Source organism: Geotrypetes seraphini, chromosome 2 (assembly GCF_902459505.1).
Source record: "Geotrypetes seraphini chromosome 2, aGeoSer1.1, whole genome shotgun sequence".
Taxonomy (NCBI): domain Eukaryota; kingdom Metazoa; phylum Chordata; class Amphibia; order Gymnophiona; family Dermophiidae; genus Geotrypetes; species Geotrypetes seraphini.
In genome coordinates this window covers 481,081,233-481,098,874 of record NC_047085.1, presented here as the reverse complement: position 1 = coordinate 481,098,874, position 17,642 = coordinate 481,081,233, and the positions used below count along the sequence as shown (strand labels likewise).

The 17,642-nt window shown below is 42.9% G+C and overlaps 1 protein-coding gene across 1 annotated transcript in view; it reads right to left on the bottom strand.

Annotated features, from left to right (window-relative positions):
* GHRHR (growth hormone releasing hormone receptor) overlaps positions 1-11,432 on the bottom strand; it is a 76,483-nt gene extending 65,051 nt beyond the window's left edge. Inside the window, exon 1 of the mRNA XM_033932898.1 lies at positions 10,905-11,432. Within this exon, the coding sequence (XP_033788789.1) occupies positions 10,905-11,432 (528 nt within the window). The remainder of the gene's footprint in view (positions 1-10,904) is intronic.
* Positions 11,433-17,642: the final 6,210 nt, after the last annotated feature.

Genomic DNA, 17,642 nt, shown 5'->3' with positions numbered 1-17,642 from the left:
CTATATCCATTCCAAACTCCACCTGAACCCCACACTGTGGAACGCTTTCCCCTTGTTTTACTAAGGTGCACTAATCGAATTAGCACACGCTAAACGCTAACGCGTCCATAGACTAACATGCATTCGTTAGCATTTAGCGTGCGCTAATCGATTTAGCACACACTAATTAGTTACCGCACCTTAGTAAAACAGGGCCTTTGTCTTATAGCAGGTAAAGATACACATGAAATGGTACCTTTCCCAATGTAAGGCATTATTTTACCTAGGAAATGGTTTTAAATATTACCCTTATTGACCTGGCCCGTATAATGCATGAAATATTAATTATTCCTACCTGTAAATAAATCATTTGAAGCAATTTCACCACCTGTTCACAGTAATATTTATTGCCTTTAGGATCAGATCAGATGACAGGAAAACACCTGCATTCTGTTGTTATGTGAATATTAATATATCCTGTATTTTTCAAAAGAAAATAAGCTGGTTTCAGTAACATTTGAACTAAAATGTTGATGTCTAAGCTGACTGTTATCTTTTTAACTTTTTACGAAGAAAAAATGAGAGAATTTTAATAGGCTCCCATGTTATTGAAGTTTTTATTCTTTTTAGTACCTTTGACATAATCAGCCAAAAAGATTTTGAACTACTCAGGCTTTGAAGACCCCAAAAGTCAGATTTTTATATCAGAAAGTCTTTTATCTCTTCTTTCAAAAATTAGATCTGTATGGGCCAGTGTGAGGTTTTGATGGAGTATTGTGTTCAGTTTTGGAGACCGTATCTGGCGAAGGGCATGAGAAGACTTGAAGCGGTCCAGAGGAGGGCGATGTAAATGATAGGAGGTTTGCGCCAAAAGACGTATAAAGAGAGAAAGCACAGTTACTTACCGTAACAGTTGTTATCCAGGGACAGCAGGCAGATATTCCTACATATGGGTGACATCACCGACGGAGCCCCGCAGCGGACAGCCTCGAAAGCAAATTTGCTTGAAGATCTCGATCTTTCGAGGACTGCACCGCGCATGCGTGCGTGCCTTCCCGCCCGAACTAGGGGGCGCATCTCCTGAGAGGATCCTCAGTTCAGATACCTAGCCAAGAAGCCAACCAGGGGAGGTGGGAGGGTTGTGGGAATATCTGCCTGCTGTCCCTGATAACAACTGTTACGGTAAGTAACTGTGCTTTATCCCAGGACAAGCAGGCAGCATATTCCCACATATGGGTGACCTCCAAGCTAAGTAAAAAGGGATGAAGGGAAGTTGGCAATTTAGGAAAAAAGATTTTGCAAAACAGATTGGCCAAAGTGGCCATCCCTCCTGGATAAGGTATCCAGACAATAATGAGAGGTGAAAGTATGAACCGAGGACCAAGTGGCAGCCTTGCAGATTTCCTCAATAGGAGTTGATCGGAGGAAAGCTACAGATGCTGCCATAGCTCTAACTTTGTGGCCCGTCACTCGACCTTGCAGAGGAAGACCAGCCTGAGCATAGCAGAAAGAAATGCAAGCAGCCATCCAGTTGGAGATTGTGCGCTTTGATATAGGACATCCCAACCTGTTCAGATCAAATGAGATGAAAAGTTGAGGAGATGTTCTGTGCAGTTGAGTGCGTTGGAGGTAGAGAGCCAAGGCACGTTTACAATCCAAGGTATGAAGGGCCACTTCACCAGGATGAGAATGAGGCTTTGGAAAAAATACAGGGAGAACAATAGACTGATTGATGTGAAATTCTGAAACAACTTTAGGTAAGAATTTAAGATGAGTACGGAGTACCACCTTGTCATGATGAAAAACTGTGAAAGGTGGATCTGCAACCAAAGCTTGTAACTCACTGACTCGTCGAGCAGATGTGAGGGCAATCAAGAACACAGCTTTCCAAGTGAGATACTTGAGGTGAGCTTTGTCAAGTGGTTCAAAAGGAGGCTTCATAAGTTGAGCTAAAACAACATTGAGATCCCAAACCACTGGAGGTGGTTTAAGCGGTGGATGGAGATTTAGAAGTCCTTTCATAAAGCTAGAAACCATAGGATGTGCAGAAAGAGGTTTTCCATCCAGAGGCTGATGAAAAGCAGCTATAGCACTAAGATAGACTCGAATAGATGTAGTTTGAAGTCCAGAGTGTGACAAATGAAGCAAGTAGTTCAGAACTGATGCTAAGGAGGACGAGATAGGTTGCAAGTGACGTGTAGAACACCAAATAGAAAATCTAGTCCACTTCTGGCCATAACATTGTCTAGTTGATGGCTTTCTGGAAGCAAGTAATATATCATGAACAGATTGAGAAAATTGAGGAAAGTCTGTTATACAGAAAGGTACCAAGCTGTTAAGTGTAGAGACTGCAGATTGGGATGAAGCAAGGATCCTTGACTCTGCGTGAGTAGAGAAGGAAATATTGGCAGAAGTAGAGGCTCCCTGGTGCTGAGTTGAAGTAGAAGGGAGAACCAAGGTTGCCTGGGCCACCGAGGAGCTATCAGAATCATGGTGGCATGTTCTGACTTCAGTTTGACTAGAGTCTTGAGAATCAGAGGAAACGGAGGAAAGGCATAAAGGAACTGATTCCTCCAATCCAGTAGAAATGCATCCGCTTCGAGACATTGAGGAGTGTAAAAGCGGGAGCAAAATTGAGGCAGCTTGAAGTTGAGAGGTGATGCAAACAGATCTATCTGCGGAGTTCCCCAACGAGCAAAGATTTGGTGAAGAGTAGGAGAACTGAGCGTCCATTCGTGAGGTTGTAGAAGACGACTCAATTTTTCCGCCAAATAATTGTGTTGACCCTGAATGTAAACAGCCCTGAGGTAGAGGTTGTGAAGAATTGCCCAATGCCACAATTTCAGAGCTTCTTGACATAGGGAATGAGATCCCGTCCCTCCCTGTTTATTGACATAATACATGGCTACCTGGTTGTCTGTACGTACAAGAATCACCATGTTGTGAAGGAGATGTTGAAAAGCTTTGAGAGCATAGAATATTGCTCTGAGTTCCAACAGATTGATATGACACCGACGGTCTGCCGGAGTCCATAGACCCTGAGTGCGAAGACCGTCCACATGAGCTCCCCATGCGTACGTTGACGAGTCGGTTGTGAGGACTTTCTGATGAGGAAGAGGGTGGAACAGCAAGCCTCTTGAAAGATTCAAAGAGAGCATCCACCAACGGAGAGACTTCCGCAATGAAGGAGTTATGGAAATCAGTCGAGATGGTGGATCCACGGTTTGCTGCTATTGGGATGCCAGTGTCCATTGAGGAATATGAAGGTGAAGTCTGGCAAAAGGAATCACATGAACTGTAGAAGCCATGTGACCGAGCAGAACCATCATCTGTCGTGCTGGAACGGATGAAAGGTGGAAGACTTGTTGAGAAATCTGAAGAAGGGCGGCCTGACGTGGTTGTGGAAGGTAGGCTCTCAGATTGATAGTGTCCAGAGTTGCTCCTATGAACTGGAGAGACTGAGAGGGAGTCAACTGAGATTTGGGAAAGTTTATGTGAAATCCCAAACTTTGTAGAAAAAGAATAGTCTGTTGGTCACTGCAATAACCCCTGAAAAAGAGGGAGCTTTGATGAGCCAGTCATCGAGATATGGAAATACTTGGAGACCCTGGTTGCGAAGAGCTGCAGCCACCACCACCAGACATTTTGTGAAAACTCTGGGAGAAGAAGCCAACCCGAAGGGGAGAACTCGGTACTGCAGATGAAGGCTTCCTACTTGAAATCTGAGGTACTTGCGAAATGCTTGATGAATAGGGATATGAGTATACGCCTCTTTGAGATCGAGGGAACACATCCAATCCCCTTGATCCATTAAGGAATATAAAGTTGGCAGAGTGAGCATTCGAAATTTCTCTTTGACTAGATATTTGTTGAGAGCTCTGAGATCCAGGATCGGTCGCAAATCCCCCGTCTTTTTGGGAACTAGAAAATAACGGGAGTAGAATCCCAAGTTCCTTTGTGGAAGAGGAACTTCCTCCATAGCTCGCAGGCGAAGCAGAGCCCGAGCTTCTTGAAGAAGAAGGGGAAGGTGCGACTGATTGGAAGGACACTCTCTTGGATGGCGATCTGGAGGCACCTGAAGCAACCGAAGAGAGTATCCCTCTCGTAGGATGGTAAGCACCCAGAGATCTGATGTAATGAGCTCCCACTGGTGATAAAATGTGGACAGACGACCTCCTATGGGGAGGAGAGAATTTGGAAACAGAGAAATTGGAATGCTCAGGCTGAGACTGTCAAAAAGACTGAGCTGGTTTGGTGGCAGCAGGAGTCTGAGACTTTTGCTGGCGCTGTTGTTGAGGAGGATGACGAGGAGGAGGCCTGGAAAAAGCAGGAGTCGTTTTCTGAGGATAATGACGTGGAGTCTGTTTAAAATCTCTAGTTGGTGTAGATTTAGGTTTTGGTCGAATGAGGGAAGCAAAAGAGCGTTCATGTTTTGAGAGACGCTTGGTAGCTGCTTCAATAGAGTCATCGAACAATTCGTTTCCCTGACAAGGTAGATTTGCCAATCGATTTTGAAGATTGGGATCCATGTCAACAATGCGTAACCATGCTAAACGACGCATGGCTACAGCAAAGGCAGATACTCGAGACGAGAGTTCAAATGCGTCATATGAGGCTTGTAACATGAAGAGTCATAATTGAGAAAGAGTCTTGAGGAAGAGTTTGAATTCCGAAAGACGAGTTGTGGAGATATCCGGGTAAAAAGATGGTAATATCTTCAGAAAACGGTTGAAGTAAGATGTAAAAATGTAGCTATAATTAAGAACTCTATTTGCCATCATAGAGTTCTGGTATAAACGGCGACCAAACTTATCCATGGTACGACCTTCTCTGCCTGGAGGAACTGAAGCGTAGATTTTAGAAGGATGTGCTTTCTTCAAAGATGATTCCACTACCAGAGATTGATGAGAGAGTTGAGACTTTTCATAACCTTTACATGGAACTGTTCGATAACGGGATTCCAATTTGGATGGAATGGCAGTGATGGAATAAGGAGTCTCCATGTTACGAACAAAGGTTTGTTTAAGAATAGGAGTCATTGGTAAACGTAGTGACTCTTTAGGTGGATGAGGAAGCTCCATATCTGCTAAATATTCTGGAGTATATTTAGAATCAGAATGAAGATCTAGTTTGAGAGCTTGTCCCATATCAAAGATAAATTTGGCAAATGAAATGGATTTGGAATCAGATGCTTCCTCAGGAAACACACTGCGAGATTTAGGAAGTGCTGAGTATGAAGGAGAAGCCTCTCTGGAATATGGTGACAGTGGTTCTGAGTCAAGGTGTAGAGTCACAGAAGAAGCTGCACTGTGAGGTGGAGTAAGAGAATGTTTTCTCTTAAGGCTCCTGGATGGAGAAGTACCAGGTGTACGTGGTACCGAATGAGTCGAGGTCTGAGGGGAAGTGTCTCGACGAGCTAGTTTCGACGGAGGAGTCTTTGGTCGAGAAGGACTTCGAGTCGATGCTCGATGGTGTCGGGATCCGTGCTTCGACTTCGAAGAATGAGGCAGAGAAGTCTCGGTATCCAAAGCCGAAGACTCCCTCCGAAGCTTGGAAGCAATATGTCTCGAAGGCTTCGACCGGTGCTTTGGAGGAGGTGATTCCGGAGAAGAATCAGATGAAGGTATTCTCTTCGGTGTCCGGGATCGGCCTCGAGATACTGGAAGCTCCGGTTGGGTGACAGGCTGATCCATCCGAGGCAAGGTCGAGGACGGGACCAATTGAGCCACTAAAGAGGAAATCTGAGTGGTCAGTATAGATTTTAGCATGTCCTCCAGCATCGGCACCGAGACAGAAGATTCTGATCTCGTAGGTGCAGCAGTACGCTCCGAAGAGGGCGACCTCGAAGGTGAGTATTCCCTTATCTTGGAGGTACGCTTAGAAGATGGGCATGCAGAGGACTCTGGTGGCTTCTTGGGTACGGTACCTGAAAGAGAACCCGGAGACTTACCCCCCATGGAAGACTTCACCGATGGCACCGTCTTCGAGGGAACCGAAGCAGGCAAGGTCGAGGCCTTCGAAACCGAAGCTCCAGCCGGAACTTGGGTCGAAGCCTTCGAGACCATGGTCGTCGATGTGGTCAGAGTCGAAGCCTTCGAGACCGGGGCAGCCGCCGAGGTCGAAGTCGAATCCGAAGGTTGCTCCATGTCTCTGAAAAGTTGAAAAAATTGGGCGCACCTGCGTCGAAAAGCCCGTGGAGTGAGAGTGAAACAACGATGACAATCTTCTGGGGAATGGGTTGGACCCAGGCACTGTAGACAGCGGCAGTGGGGATCGGTGACCGAAATCACACGATTGCACTGACGACAACGTTTAAACCCGGTGAGAGGCAGGGACATAGAAAAAATAAAGTCCGTGTCGAACGGAAGGAGCAATTGGGCCTAGGCCCAAGGCTCACCGGCCGGACAAGAAAGAAAAGAAACAATTTATTAAAATTGTTTTTTGTTTTTTTTAAAAGAAGAAAGAAAATAGGAGAGCACAGCGACCGAACTTTACTGAAAAAAAGAAACAGCCGCGGTGAAGAGAAGGCTAAATTGCTGCAGAGATGTAGAAAAACGTGTCTTCTTGTCTCTGCGGAATTAAACGAACTGAGGATCCTCTCAGGAGATGCGCCCCCTAGTTCGGGCGGGAAGGCACACGCGCATGCGCGGTGCAGTCCTCGAAAGATCGAGATCTTCAAGCAAGTTTGCTTTCGAGGCTGTCCGTTGCGGGGCTCCGTCGGTGACGTCACCCATATGTGGGAATATGCTGCCTGCTTGTCCTGGGATAATACCTGAATATGTATACCCTAGAGGAAAGGAGGGACAGGGGAGATATGATTCAGACGTTCAAGTACTTGAAAGGTATTAACGTAGAACAAAATCTTTTCCAGAGAAAGAAAAATGGTAAAACCAGAGATCATAATTTGAGGTTGAGAGGTGGTAGACTCAAGAGCAATGTAAGGAAATTCTTCTTTATGGAGAGGGTGGTGGATGCCTGGAATGTGCTCCCGAGAGAGGTAGTGGAGAGGAAAATGGCGACAGAGTTCAAAAAAGCATGGGATGAACACAGAGGATCTAGAATCAGAAAATAATAGTAAATATTGAAGAACTAAGGCAGACTTGCACGGTCTGTTTCTGTATATGGCCTTTTGGTTGAGGATGGGCTGGGGAGGGCTTCAGGCTGAGCAGATTGGATGGACCATTCGGGTCTTTATCTGCCATCATCTACTATGTTACTATGATGGCGACTCCAGTAGTTGGAGAATATGGCCAGTAACGGGCAGAAATTATATGGTCTGTGCCCCAATTAGACCAGAGTGAGCTTTGATGGCAACTGGGAAATAAGATCTGTGCCAGTCAGACTTCTATGGTCTCAATTAGGTCCTCAATTATCGAATTCTCTCCCTGACTCAATTCGTCAGATTTCTAACTTTTCATCTTTCCGCAAGTTTGAAAGCTTATTTTGTGAATGTTTAATGTTTTAGTTTATATATTAATGTTTATCTTTCAAAGGAAATGTATGATAAGGGTTTTAGGATATAGAAAATATGCTGTGTGTCATTGGTTTGCTGTGATGTGTTTGTACAGTTTTATTTATGAATGTGATTTTATAACCCGCATAGATCGTGGACATCCAAAAATGATTACCAATGAGGAAGAAATGTCCAAACCTAAAAAGGACACCCTTAGTTAAACCTCTTTCAGTCATGTCCACTATACAAAAAGGTGCTCTGGTTGAGCAGCTGACCACTGGAGGAATTAACCCCCTCTTTTGCAAAGGTGCGCTAAGCTTTTTAGCACATGCTAAATATTAGCACACCTTAAACATGTGCAAAATGCTAATGCATGCATGTTATCCTATAGACGCGTTAGCGGTTAGCGCATGTGTTGATTTAGCGCACGCTGAATCCACGCTAAAACGCTTAGCGCGCCTTTGTAAAAGAGGGCCTAAGTCTTGACACCTTCTTAATCCCCCAATGGCTGCTGTCCCCTTCTCTCTTACCTGAATGTGAATCGGAAAGAGGTTACCAGGCTCTTTGACAACTCTACGAATTATGGGCATTCTTAACAAAACTAACTCCCTCTTTTATAAAGGTGCGCTAAGCTTTTTAGTGCATGCTAAACACTAATGCGTGCATGTTGTCCTATAGATGCGTTAGCGGTTAGTGCACACGTTGATTTAGCATGCACTAAATCTGTACTAAAATGCTTAGTGCACCTTTGTAAAAGAGAGGGTAAGTCTGCTATTGAAATAGCCACTGCTTGTTCTGAAATTGGTCGCAAGGAATCTTGCTATATTTGGGATTCTGCTAGGTACTTCTGACTTGTGTTGAACACTGTTGGAAACAAGATACTGTACTGGGCTAGATGGATCGTTGGTTTAACCCAGTGTGGCTATTCTTATGTTTTTTTTTTATTATTATTGTATTTATTGAAATTATTACACTTCCCCTTCCCCATTCGTGGTTTCGGTAATCACGATTTCACATATTCGCGATTTTTGGGAGAGGGAGAAAAAAAGAAAAAAAAAAACCCCATCATTAAGTCTTCCCCCCGGCATCCCGGCCTTACCTGGTGGTCTAGCGGGCTTTCGGGGCAGAAGCGATCTTCCTACGCTCCTGCCCCGTGCAGATCGCCTTTAGGAAATAGCTGTAGGGAGTTCCCGTCGTCTCGAAAGACTACGGGAACTCACGGCAGCCACTTCCTAATGGCGATCTGCACGGGGCAGGAGCGTAGGAAGATCACTCCTGCCCCGAAAGCCCGCTAGACCACCAGGTGAGGCCGGGAAGGCGGGAGGGAGACGGGGCTGGGTCAGAGCCAGATATTCGTGGTTTTTCGCCATTCACAGTCCGTCTCTGCCCCTATCCCCCGCAAATCCGGAGGAAGAAGTGTACATTTACTTTTCTCCCTTAAGTATCAACCATGTATTCCACTACCTAACTTGCAAATCTTTTGGAATTATCCAGTTAGCATTGTAATGTTCCTGGAAATGTCCAGTTAGCTTCTTTGTAATCCGCCTAGAACTGCAAGGTATGAGCGGAATAGAAGTCACTAATGTAATGCAAATTAGAGATTTCTATTCCACCAATGCCTTGTGGTTCAAGGCGGATTCCAAAAGAATTACAAAAAAGGTATTACATGAAGAAGATATCTGGTCATTTCTAGAGGAGATGAAGAGTAGATGAGGTTGTTTTGGGGGAATCGGGAAGGTATTGGGGAGTGGTATTAGGAAGTGGGAAGGAGCTAGAGGTATTAAGTTGTTTGCAGGAATTTCTTGAAAAGTAGGTCTTTATTTCTTTTCTGAATGTTTTGTAGTCTGGGGTCATAATTAGTAGATTGGAGATTTGGTTGTCGAGTTTTGCTGCTTGTGTGGCTAGGAGGCCATCATATAGTTTTTTTTTCCATTTGAAATTATAATAATAATAAACAAGTGAATACACTTGCATGATGATTAGATACATAGATAAACAGTCTTTTAAAGGCTGATAAAATAAAAGAGGAAAATGATATACTTATTTAGTCCACAATCTCAGAATCCAAGAACAAGGAAAAAAAAAATACAAGGTATGACAGAAATCAATAGGACAGATTAGGAGACATGATATTAATCCCAAACAGCCGGGAGATAGGTTCAGAACAAATGCTAGGAAGTTCTTCTTCACTCAGAGGGTGGTAGATACGTGAATGCGCTTCCAGCGAAGGTGGTAGAGCAGAGTACGATTTTCGGTTTTAAAATGGGATTGGACGAGTTCCTGAAGGATAAGGGGATTGAAGGGTACAAGTAGAGGGTTACTATATAGTACAAAATGCTTTGGAGTAATAGATCACTCACAGGTCAGTGACCTGGGGGGCCGCCGCGGGAGCGGACTGCTGGGCATGATGGACCTATGGTCTGACTTGGCAGAGGCGATGCTTATGTTCTTATGTTCTAGATTACAGCCATTGAACCAATAACTAGTATCCTTCCCTCCCCCTTCTTTAGCCACAATAAATTCAAGTAATTGTTTGGGCTAAAAAAAATAAAACTTTTTTTTTTTTTTAGTTCAATCATCTTTATTGACAGTTTAAAATATACAACAATTGAGCAGGAATGACCAACAATCCAGGTCATTGGGAACAACAATGATGCAGTTCGTCAAACACTGCTAGCAAAATAGAACAGAACAGTAGGAACATCCTACAAAAACCAGAACGGAGAAAAAGAAAGTAGGAACTTTTACCCTCAAGTGAGATACAGCATTTTGAAGGAAATTTCAAAATAAAGGATGCACCTAGAGCTAAAACCCTGGGTCTATAGACCAAAAAAAATATTTTCTTCTTTTCTGCGTCTCTTTGGAGATATCAGGAAACAATCTAATTGTTGAGCCCAGAAAGGTATTGTTCATATGCCTAAAGTAAGTGCGCAGAATTAATCCCCTCTTCTACAAAGCCGCACAGTAACGGCCCCGAAGCCCATAGCGATTTAAAGGGCTTCGGGGCTGTTGCCGCATGGCTTTGTAGAAGAGGGGGTAAGTCTCAGTCAAATTCCAAGGCACATGTCACAATTAAGGTAGTCTTCTCCGTTATTATTTCAAGTGAATTCTCATGAAAATTTGTCAAATCTAATGTATTCTCCTGTATTCCCGCACTTTCACCTGGAGTAGAAGCAACTTGTTTTTTCACCCCCCATTGAGATATACTGGGCTCTTGTTATAGGAGCTAAACTTTTTTCTGGTATTAACAATATTTCTTTCAAGTACCTCTGCATCATTTGCACAGGAGAAATTATTGGAGATGTAGAAAATTCAATAACCTTAAATTATTTCTTTTTTGTTTATTTTCCATAAATTTCAATTTTCTTTGAATGGATGATCGTTCTTTAATAATCTCCAGTTCCAGAGATTTTATTTGCATAATCTGTTCTTCATGCTTCTTAATAGATTCACTGTGATCTTTTAACATTACCCCTTGTGTATTGACCTGAGTACTATTAAGGGCACAATCAGAAAGTACTGTAATTAAGGCTTTTTTGAGGTTGGAGTCCATGGTGACAATGGCTTTCCATAAATCCTCCATACTAACTTTTGCAAGCTTAATTAACTCCACAAACTGTTCTACTGGAGAGGGTAAGATCTCACCTGCTAACGCATTGGGCACTGGTGGTCGAGCTTCAATGGTTATCTGACCCTCAAACTCCTCTGCTCCCGCCGCTCCTCCGAGGCTCACTAGCTGTGTTGCCATACATACAGACTGGATTGGCCACTCCTCCACTTTAGACCCACTCCCAGGCTGAAGAGGAGTCTGTCTTTGGATCGAACTCTGTGAGGCTTGATCTGAGCTAAGGTCCGCCAATAAACTCAGCATTCCCCCCGAAGTCTGGGACATCTCCTGCAGGTGCCACGTCAAGCTGGTGTCCAGCGTCATCTGAATCTGGTTTCTCATGCTTCCAACCACCGGAGGTCCAGGTGGGGAAGCATCCTTCCTCTTTCCCATATCAGAAACAGCCAAAATTCAGAGAATGCTGCCAACTTCACAGAACAAGCAGTACTCGGTCCGTGGAAATACCAACCTCGCCACTGAAACAGCATCGGTAATGATAAGGAGTCAATTCAAGGCAAAATGCAGCCTGACAGTGGGTAAGAGGGACAATTTGGCGACAGTAACTTGGAGCTCAACCGCACACGTCTATCCTAGCAGCCATCTTGGATCCACCCTCTATTCTTATGTTCTAAATCAAGTTTGAGGAATAGCTTAGTGGTTACTGCAGTGGCTAATAAGCCAAGTGACTCAGTTTTAAATCTCACTTTAGCTCTAACTGCACAAACAGGCTGCCCCTTTGGGGCTGAGGGGAGATATGATTGAATTCTACAAAATCCTGAGTGGAGTAGAATGGGTACAAGTGGATAGATTTTTCACTCCGTCAAAAATTACAATGACTAAAGAACACTCGATGAAGTTATAGGGAAAACCAATAGGAGGAAATATTTTTTTTACTCAGAGAATAGTTAAGCTCTGGAACGCATTGCCAGAGGTTGTGGCAAGAGTGGATAGCGTCGCTGGTTTTAAGAAAGGTTTGAACAATTTTATAGAGGAAAAGTCCATAGTCTGTTATTGAGACTGACATGGGGGAAGCCACTGCTTACCCCAGGTCGGTAGCATGGAATGTTGCTACTCCTTGGGTTTTGGCTAGGTACTAGTGATCTGGATTGGCCACTGTGAGAACGAGCTACTGGCCTTGGTGGACCATTGGTCTGACCCAGTAAGGCTATTCTTATGCTCTTATATGGATGTCTGTGTGGACATTCTTCTAAGAATGCTGCCAGACAGATGTTCTAGTCCCTGCATTTTTGCTATTCATAAGAAGATACATGGAAATACCTTTAAAGCAAATAGGAGGAAATTTTTTTTTTCAATGAATAAATAGTTAAGCTTTGGAACTCATTGCCAGAGGATGTTGTATTAGCGTAGCTGGGTTTAAAAAAGGTGTGGGCAATTTCCTGCATTTCCAGTACCCCGCTTAGGCCCAGCATTGATTATCTAGGTAGAATTCAATCGGTGATAGCCCATTTGAAAATGCTGACCGCTACCAGCTTAATATGGGGCAATAAGGTGGGTGAAATGGGTTTTACATATAAGAGGGGCTGCTGAAAAGTTCACAGCCCAACCAACAAAGTTGGGGCAGTCTCCGTCAAGGAAAATTGCTGGACTAAGTGTATAGCCCTTGATGGAAGCTGCCCCAATTCTGTTGGTTGGCCTGAGAACTTTTCAGCAGCCCCTTGTAGGTCTATTGTTGAAGTAGAGGATGGTAATGACAAATCTAAGGTGGTCCCAGGTTTTACAGTCTTTTCTGAATATACTATTTTAATCACGCATCTGCTTTTCTAGCTGTTGCTACAGTCAATTCCTAAATCCCTTCCCCCCCAGCCAGTTTTGATTTGCATAAATCAAGCTTTAAGTCACTTCTAATAAGATATTTTCTTTCATTTTTGCTGAGTTTCACAGAGCTCAATATCATCAGTATGCGTGTGTTAGATAACAGAAGTGAATGCGGTGAAAACGTTAATGGGCAGCAACGTCTGAGCTATTTTATTAACATTTAGGGTCCTTGGGATAAAAAGCTGTGAAGGGGCATGTTTGAAAGAATAATCAGTTTTTTAAAAAAATCTGCCCAACTCACAGCCATTTTTGAAAAGGAAAAACTTTAGGGTTTCCCGTTTGAAAATAATTGAGAAGGACTGGCATAGTAAAGGGGCTGCGGGGAGTGGTCTGCCCTGAGCGCGGTCTTCCTAAGGGCACGGCACCCCTCCTTCTCTCCACCCTCCCTGATCCTCTCCTTGCTGCGTGTGTGCGCCCCTTGCCTTCCCTCCCATACCTTTTTTTACTTTCCCGGCGCAAGGTTTGCTGCTCGCGTTGGCATCTGCGCTCTCTCTGACATCACTTCTAGGGCCTATGCCCAAGAACGGGTGTCATAAGGTGAGCTGACACCGATGTGGGCATGCTGCCCTTGCTGAAGAAGCTAGGAAGGTACGGGGAAAGGGGTTTAGGGGCAGTAGTGGGGGTGGGGAAGAGGGTGGGGAGGGCTGTGGGCGCTTCTCACCCTTACTAAGCCACTGGGGAGAAGAGCATTCTTGCACTGAAAATATCCAAACTGAAGAGCCATTTTCCAAAATGAAACCTCCAAAATATAAACACACAAAAAAAGTAGGCACCGCATTATCTCTCTGGCAGTAGGATGCCTAGCAATGCGTACGTGGAGGCATCATTAGGCATGCAAGATAGGTACCACCAAATTAGGCAAGTGGAAAGCTGGCCTAATGGAGCATCTCCTGTGTCTAGGACACCTAGTGATGCCTAAGTCCACTTAGGGCTTCTTTTACAAAGGGGTGTTATGGCCTTAACGCGCAGAATAGCGTGTGCTAAATTGCCGTGCGTGCTAGCCACTACCGCCTCCTTTTGAGCAGGTGGTAGATTTTCGGCTAGCGTGCACTAATCCGGTGCATGCCCTAAAACGCTTAGCGCACCTTCGTAAAAGGAGTCTTTAGATGTCGCTAGGCGTGATTCTTTAAATGGCACTTTTTTAAATTTTATATCGAGCAGCGCCATTTATAGAATTTGGCCCAGAGTTCCAAAAATGTATTAATCAGTCATGGCCAAAATTTTGCCGCCAAGCAGTTCTCAACTGTACCTCACTGGGCTACTTTGGGCTACCGTTCTTTTTTGTTTGTTTTTGTTATTATTTCAGCCATCTTTTTAAATAAATCTCAGAGGGTACGCATTTGGTGGGCTTTTCATAATTACATGTTGGATTTTGCATTCCTGCATGAAAAGTATGTTTCACTTTATAATATTCCTAGTTGTGTAATTTTTGATATAACCAAACTTTTGTTTGCCCATGTAAGAATAGAGAACAGTCCGAACTGTGAGTGATAATAGAGATTTAGGGCTCCTTTTACGAAGGTGCGCTAGCGTTTATAGCGCACGCACCGGATTAGTGTGCGCCATAGCGCGCGCTAGCCAAAAAACTACCACCTGCTCAAGAGGAGGCGGTAGCGGCTAGCGCACGCGGCATTTTAGCGTGCGCTATTTCACGCGTTAAGGCCCTAACGCACCTTCGTAAAAGAAGCCCTTAATGATCTCTTAGCTAGACCACTCACTGTATTAACTTTAACTTGACTGTAACAAAGAATCAGATCCATTAAAATTTGACGCTGAGTTAAAAAAAAAAAAATCAGTTGTGTTACATGATTTTGTTTACAAGGTATAACAAAATGAAAATCTAAGGCAGGGGTGTCCAATGTCGGTCCTCGAGGGCCGCAATCCAGTCGGGTTTTCAGGATTTCCCCAATGAATATGCATTGAAAGCAGTGCATGCACATAGATCTCATGCATATTCATTGGGGAAATCCTGAAAACCCGACTGGATTGCGGCCCTCGAGGACCGACATTGGACACCCCTGATCTAAGGCATCTACTTATAAAATATTTCACATATTTGGTGTCTTTGATTTGATTTTTATAATTTATATTCCATATATCTTACAATTCTATGCAGATTACAAATTATTCAGGTACTCAAGCATTTTTCCTTAAGTGGCCTGGTAGGCTCCCACTCTATCTAATGTACCTGGGGCAATAATAATAATTATTATTTTATTTTTATATACCGCCCTACCACATAGTTCTAGGCGGTTCACATACAGTACTAAAAATATACAAACTGAATAAAAGTATAATCTAAAAATGACTAGAATTATACAATAATTTAATAAAACGCATTAATAAAAATAGATAGATATTCCTTAAAAAGTACAACTGTAAAATCAGTGTGCAAATTTCCAATCAATATTCTGAATCATCAATTTACAAACTTTTCGAATAAATCAGTTTTCAACAGTTTCCTAAACATAGAAACATAGAATATGACGGCAGAAAAGGGCTATAGCCCATCAAGTCTGCCCACCCCAATGACCCACCCCCAGACTTCACCCGGCTAGAGATCCCACATACATATCCCATTTCTTTTTGAAATCGAGCACGTTGCTGGCGTTAATCACCTGCAATGGAAGTTCATTCCAATGATCGACCACCCTTTCGGTGAAGAAATACTTCCTGGCGTCGCCATGAAATTGCCCACCTTTGATTTTCAGCGGATGACCTCTTGTGGTTGAAGGTCCTTTAAGAAAGAATATATCGTCTTCCACCTCGATGCGGCCCGTGATATATTTAAAAGTCTCAATCATGTCCCCCCTCTCTCTACGTTCCTCGAGCGAGTATAGTTGCAGTCTATTCAGTCTTTCCTCATATGGGAGGTTCTTGAGTCCCGAGACCATCCATGTATGAATGGGCCTGAGAAATAATAGAACTTAGCCATGAATCCATTTTACCTGCCTGAAAACCAAGCAATTTGTCAAAGAATCTCTTGTAACGACAAGGCTTAATGATCGGGAAAACAAAATAGGTATTGCCCTCGAGCTGCTCTTTTAGGTTTGTATCTTTCAAAACACAAAGACAAGTAATTAGGAGCCATATCAAACAGTACTTTGAAACTGGTGCAACCAAACTTAAACAGTACTCCAGCCTCAAAAGGCAACCAATGCAACTGTTTGTAGGATGAAATAACATGATCATGTTTTTGTAGCCCAAAAATTAAACAAACTGCCGTATGGGAATTAAGGGCTCCTTTTACTAAGGTGCGCTTGCGATTTTAGCACGCGCTGCCATGCTGCGCACGCTAGACGCTAATGCCTCCATTGAGCTGGCATTAGTTTTTGACGCGTAGCATGCGCTAAAAACGCCAGCGCACCTTAGTAAAAGGAGCCCTAAGTGATTTGCCCAGGGTCACAAGAAGCAGTGTGGGATTTGAGGCTGTAGCTCTAACCAATGCACCACACACTCCCATTGCTAAAATAGAATGACTTATGGTAAAATAATTCATCATAACCATAGCTCATGTTGACAACTTCTCCCCTTAAATATGTATGCAATATTCACATCTAAATGCTGATTTATACACATGCAAAATGTGAATTGGGATTCTATGACTGTCATAGAGTAAAATGCCTTAAAGATTAACAAAAAAGGATTTTTGTTTTTTTTGGTCAGCTTTCATCCAGGGAGGGGGAATTGATGATGAGTTGGACGGGAGGGAATGAATGGAGGGGATTATGGTTTATTATATAAAATGTTTGAAGGAATGATAGAATTTTATATAATATATGGATTAGTATTTTAACATTTGTGAATTATTTATTATTTGTAAAGAATATCTTTCTGTATAATTTATATGTATATTTACTCTATTCCTTTAATAAAATGTTTGAACATAAAAGGGAAGGGGGGTGAAAGGGGGGAATAGGATTTGTTATAAAATATTTGGAGGAATGATAGTATTTAACGGAATATATGGATTTGAATTTTCAAAATTTGTGAAATTATTTGTAATGAATATCTATTTGTATTATATAATTGTTTTACTTTGTTCCTTCAATAAAAAAAGTTTGAAATAAGATTAACAAAAACAGGGAAAGGGTGGGGGGGGGAGTATCCTAGCTCAATATAATTAGGTCCCGGGATGAAGGAAAAATAAGCTGGTCCTAACCCCATTTGTGTAAAGGGAGGCACTAAAGAGATTGCCTTGAATGAGCCACCCATCTATCCTTGTCTCAGCATGGCAATATCAATCACAGGATAAAATTAATTAGCGATGATAAAAATGAAACCAAAGGGTAAAATATAAAAAATAATCTAGTAAAGCCAAATTTGAATGAAACTGTTCAAATTCTTTGTCAACGCCAATTACAAGGTTTTTTTTATGGTCTTTCATAAGGAAGCAAAATCAAAAGTATCAACAGCAAATACTAAGAGCCTGTTTTATAAAGCCGCGCGGCAACAGCCCCGAAGCCCTTTCAATCTCTATGGGCTTCGGGGCCGTTACCGCGCAGCAGCCGCTAGCGCAGCTTTGTAAAACAGGCCCTATATGTAGTCTGTTCATCTCATTACAAAGTACACATAGGTAGATCTGTTGTATAATTTGTACATAAAAATAATCTGCCACTGTTAGACGGCTGTGCATACATTTAATCCCAAACTATCCTTAGACTCACTACAGGTCTTCAGACCTCTCATTGATCCATTTTTAAGAATGCCAATGTATGAAGTCAAGTTTCAAGTTTTATTTGAGTTTGATGAATCGCTTATTTAGTT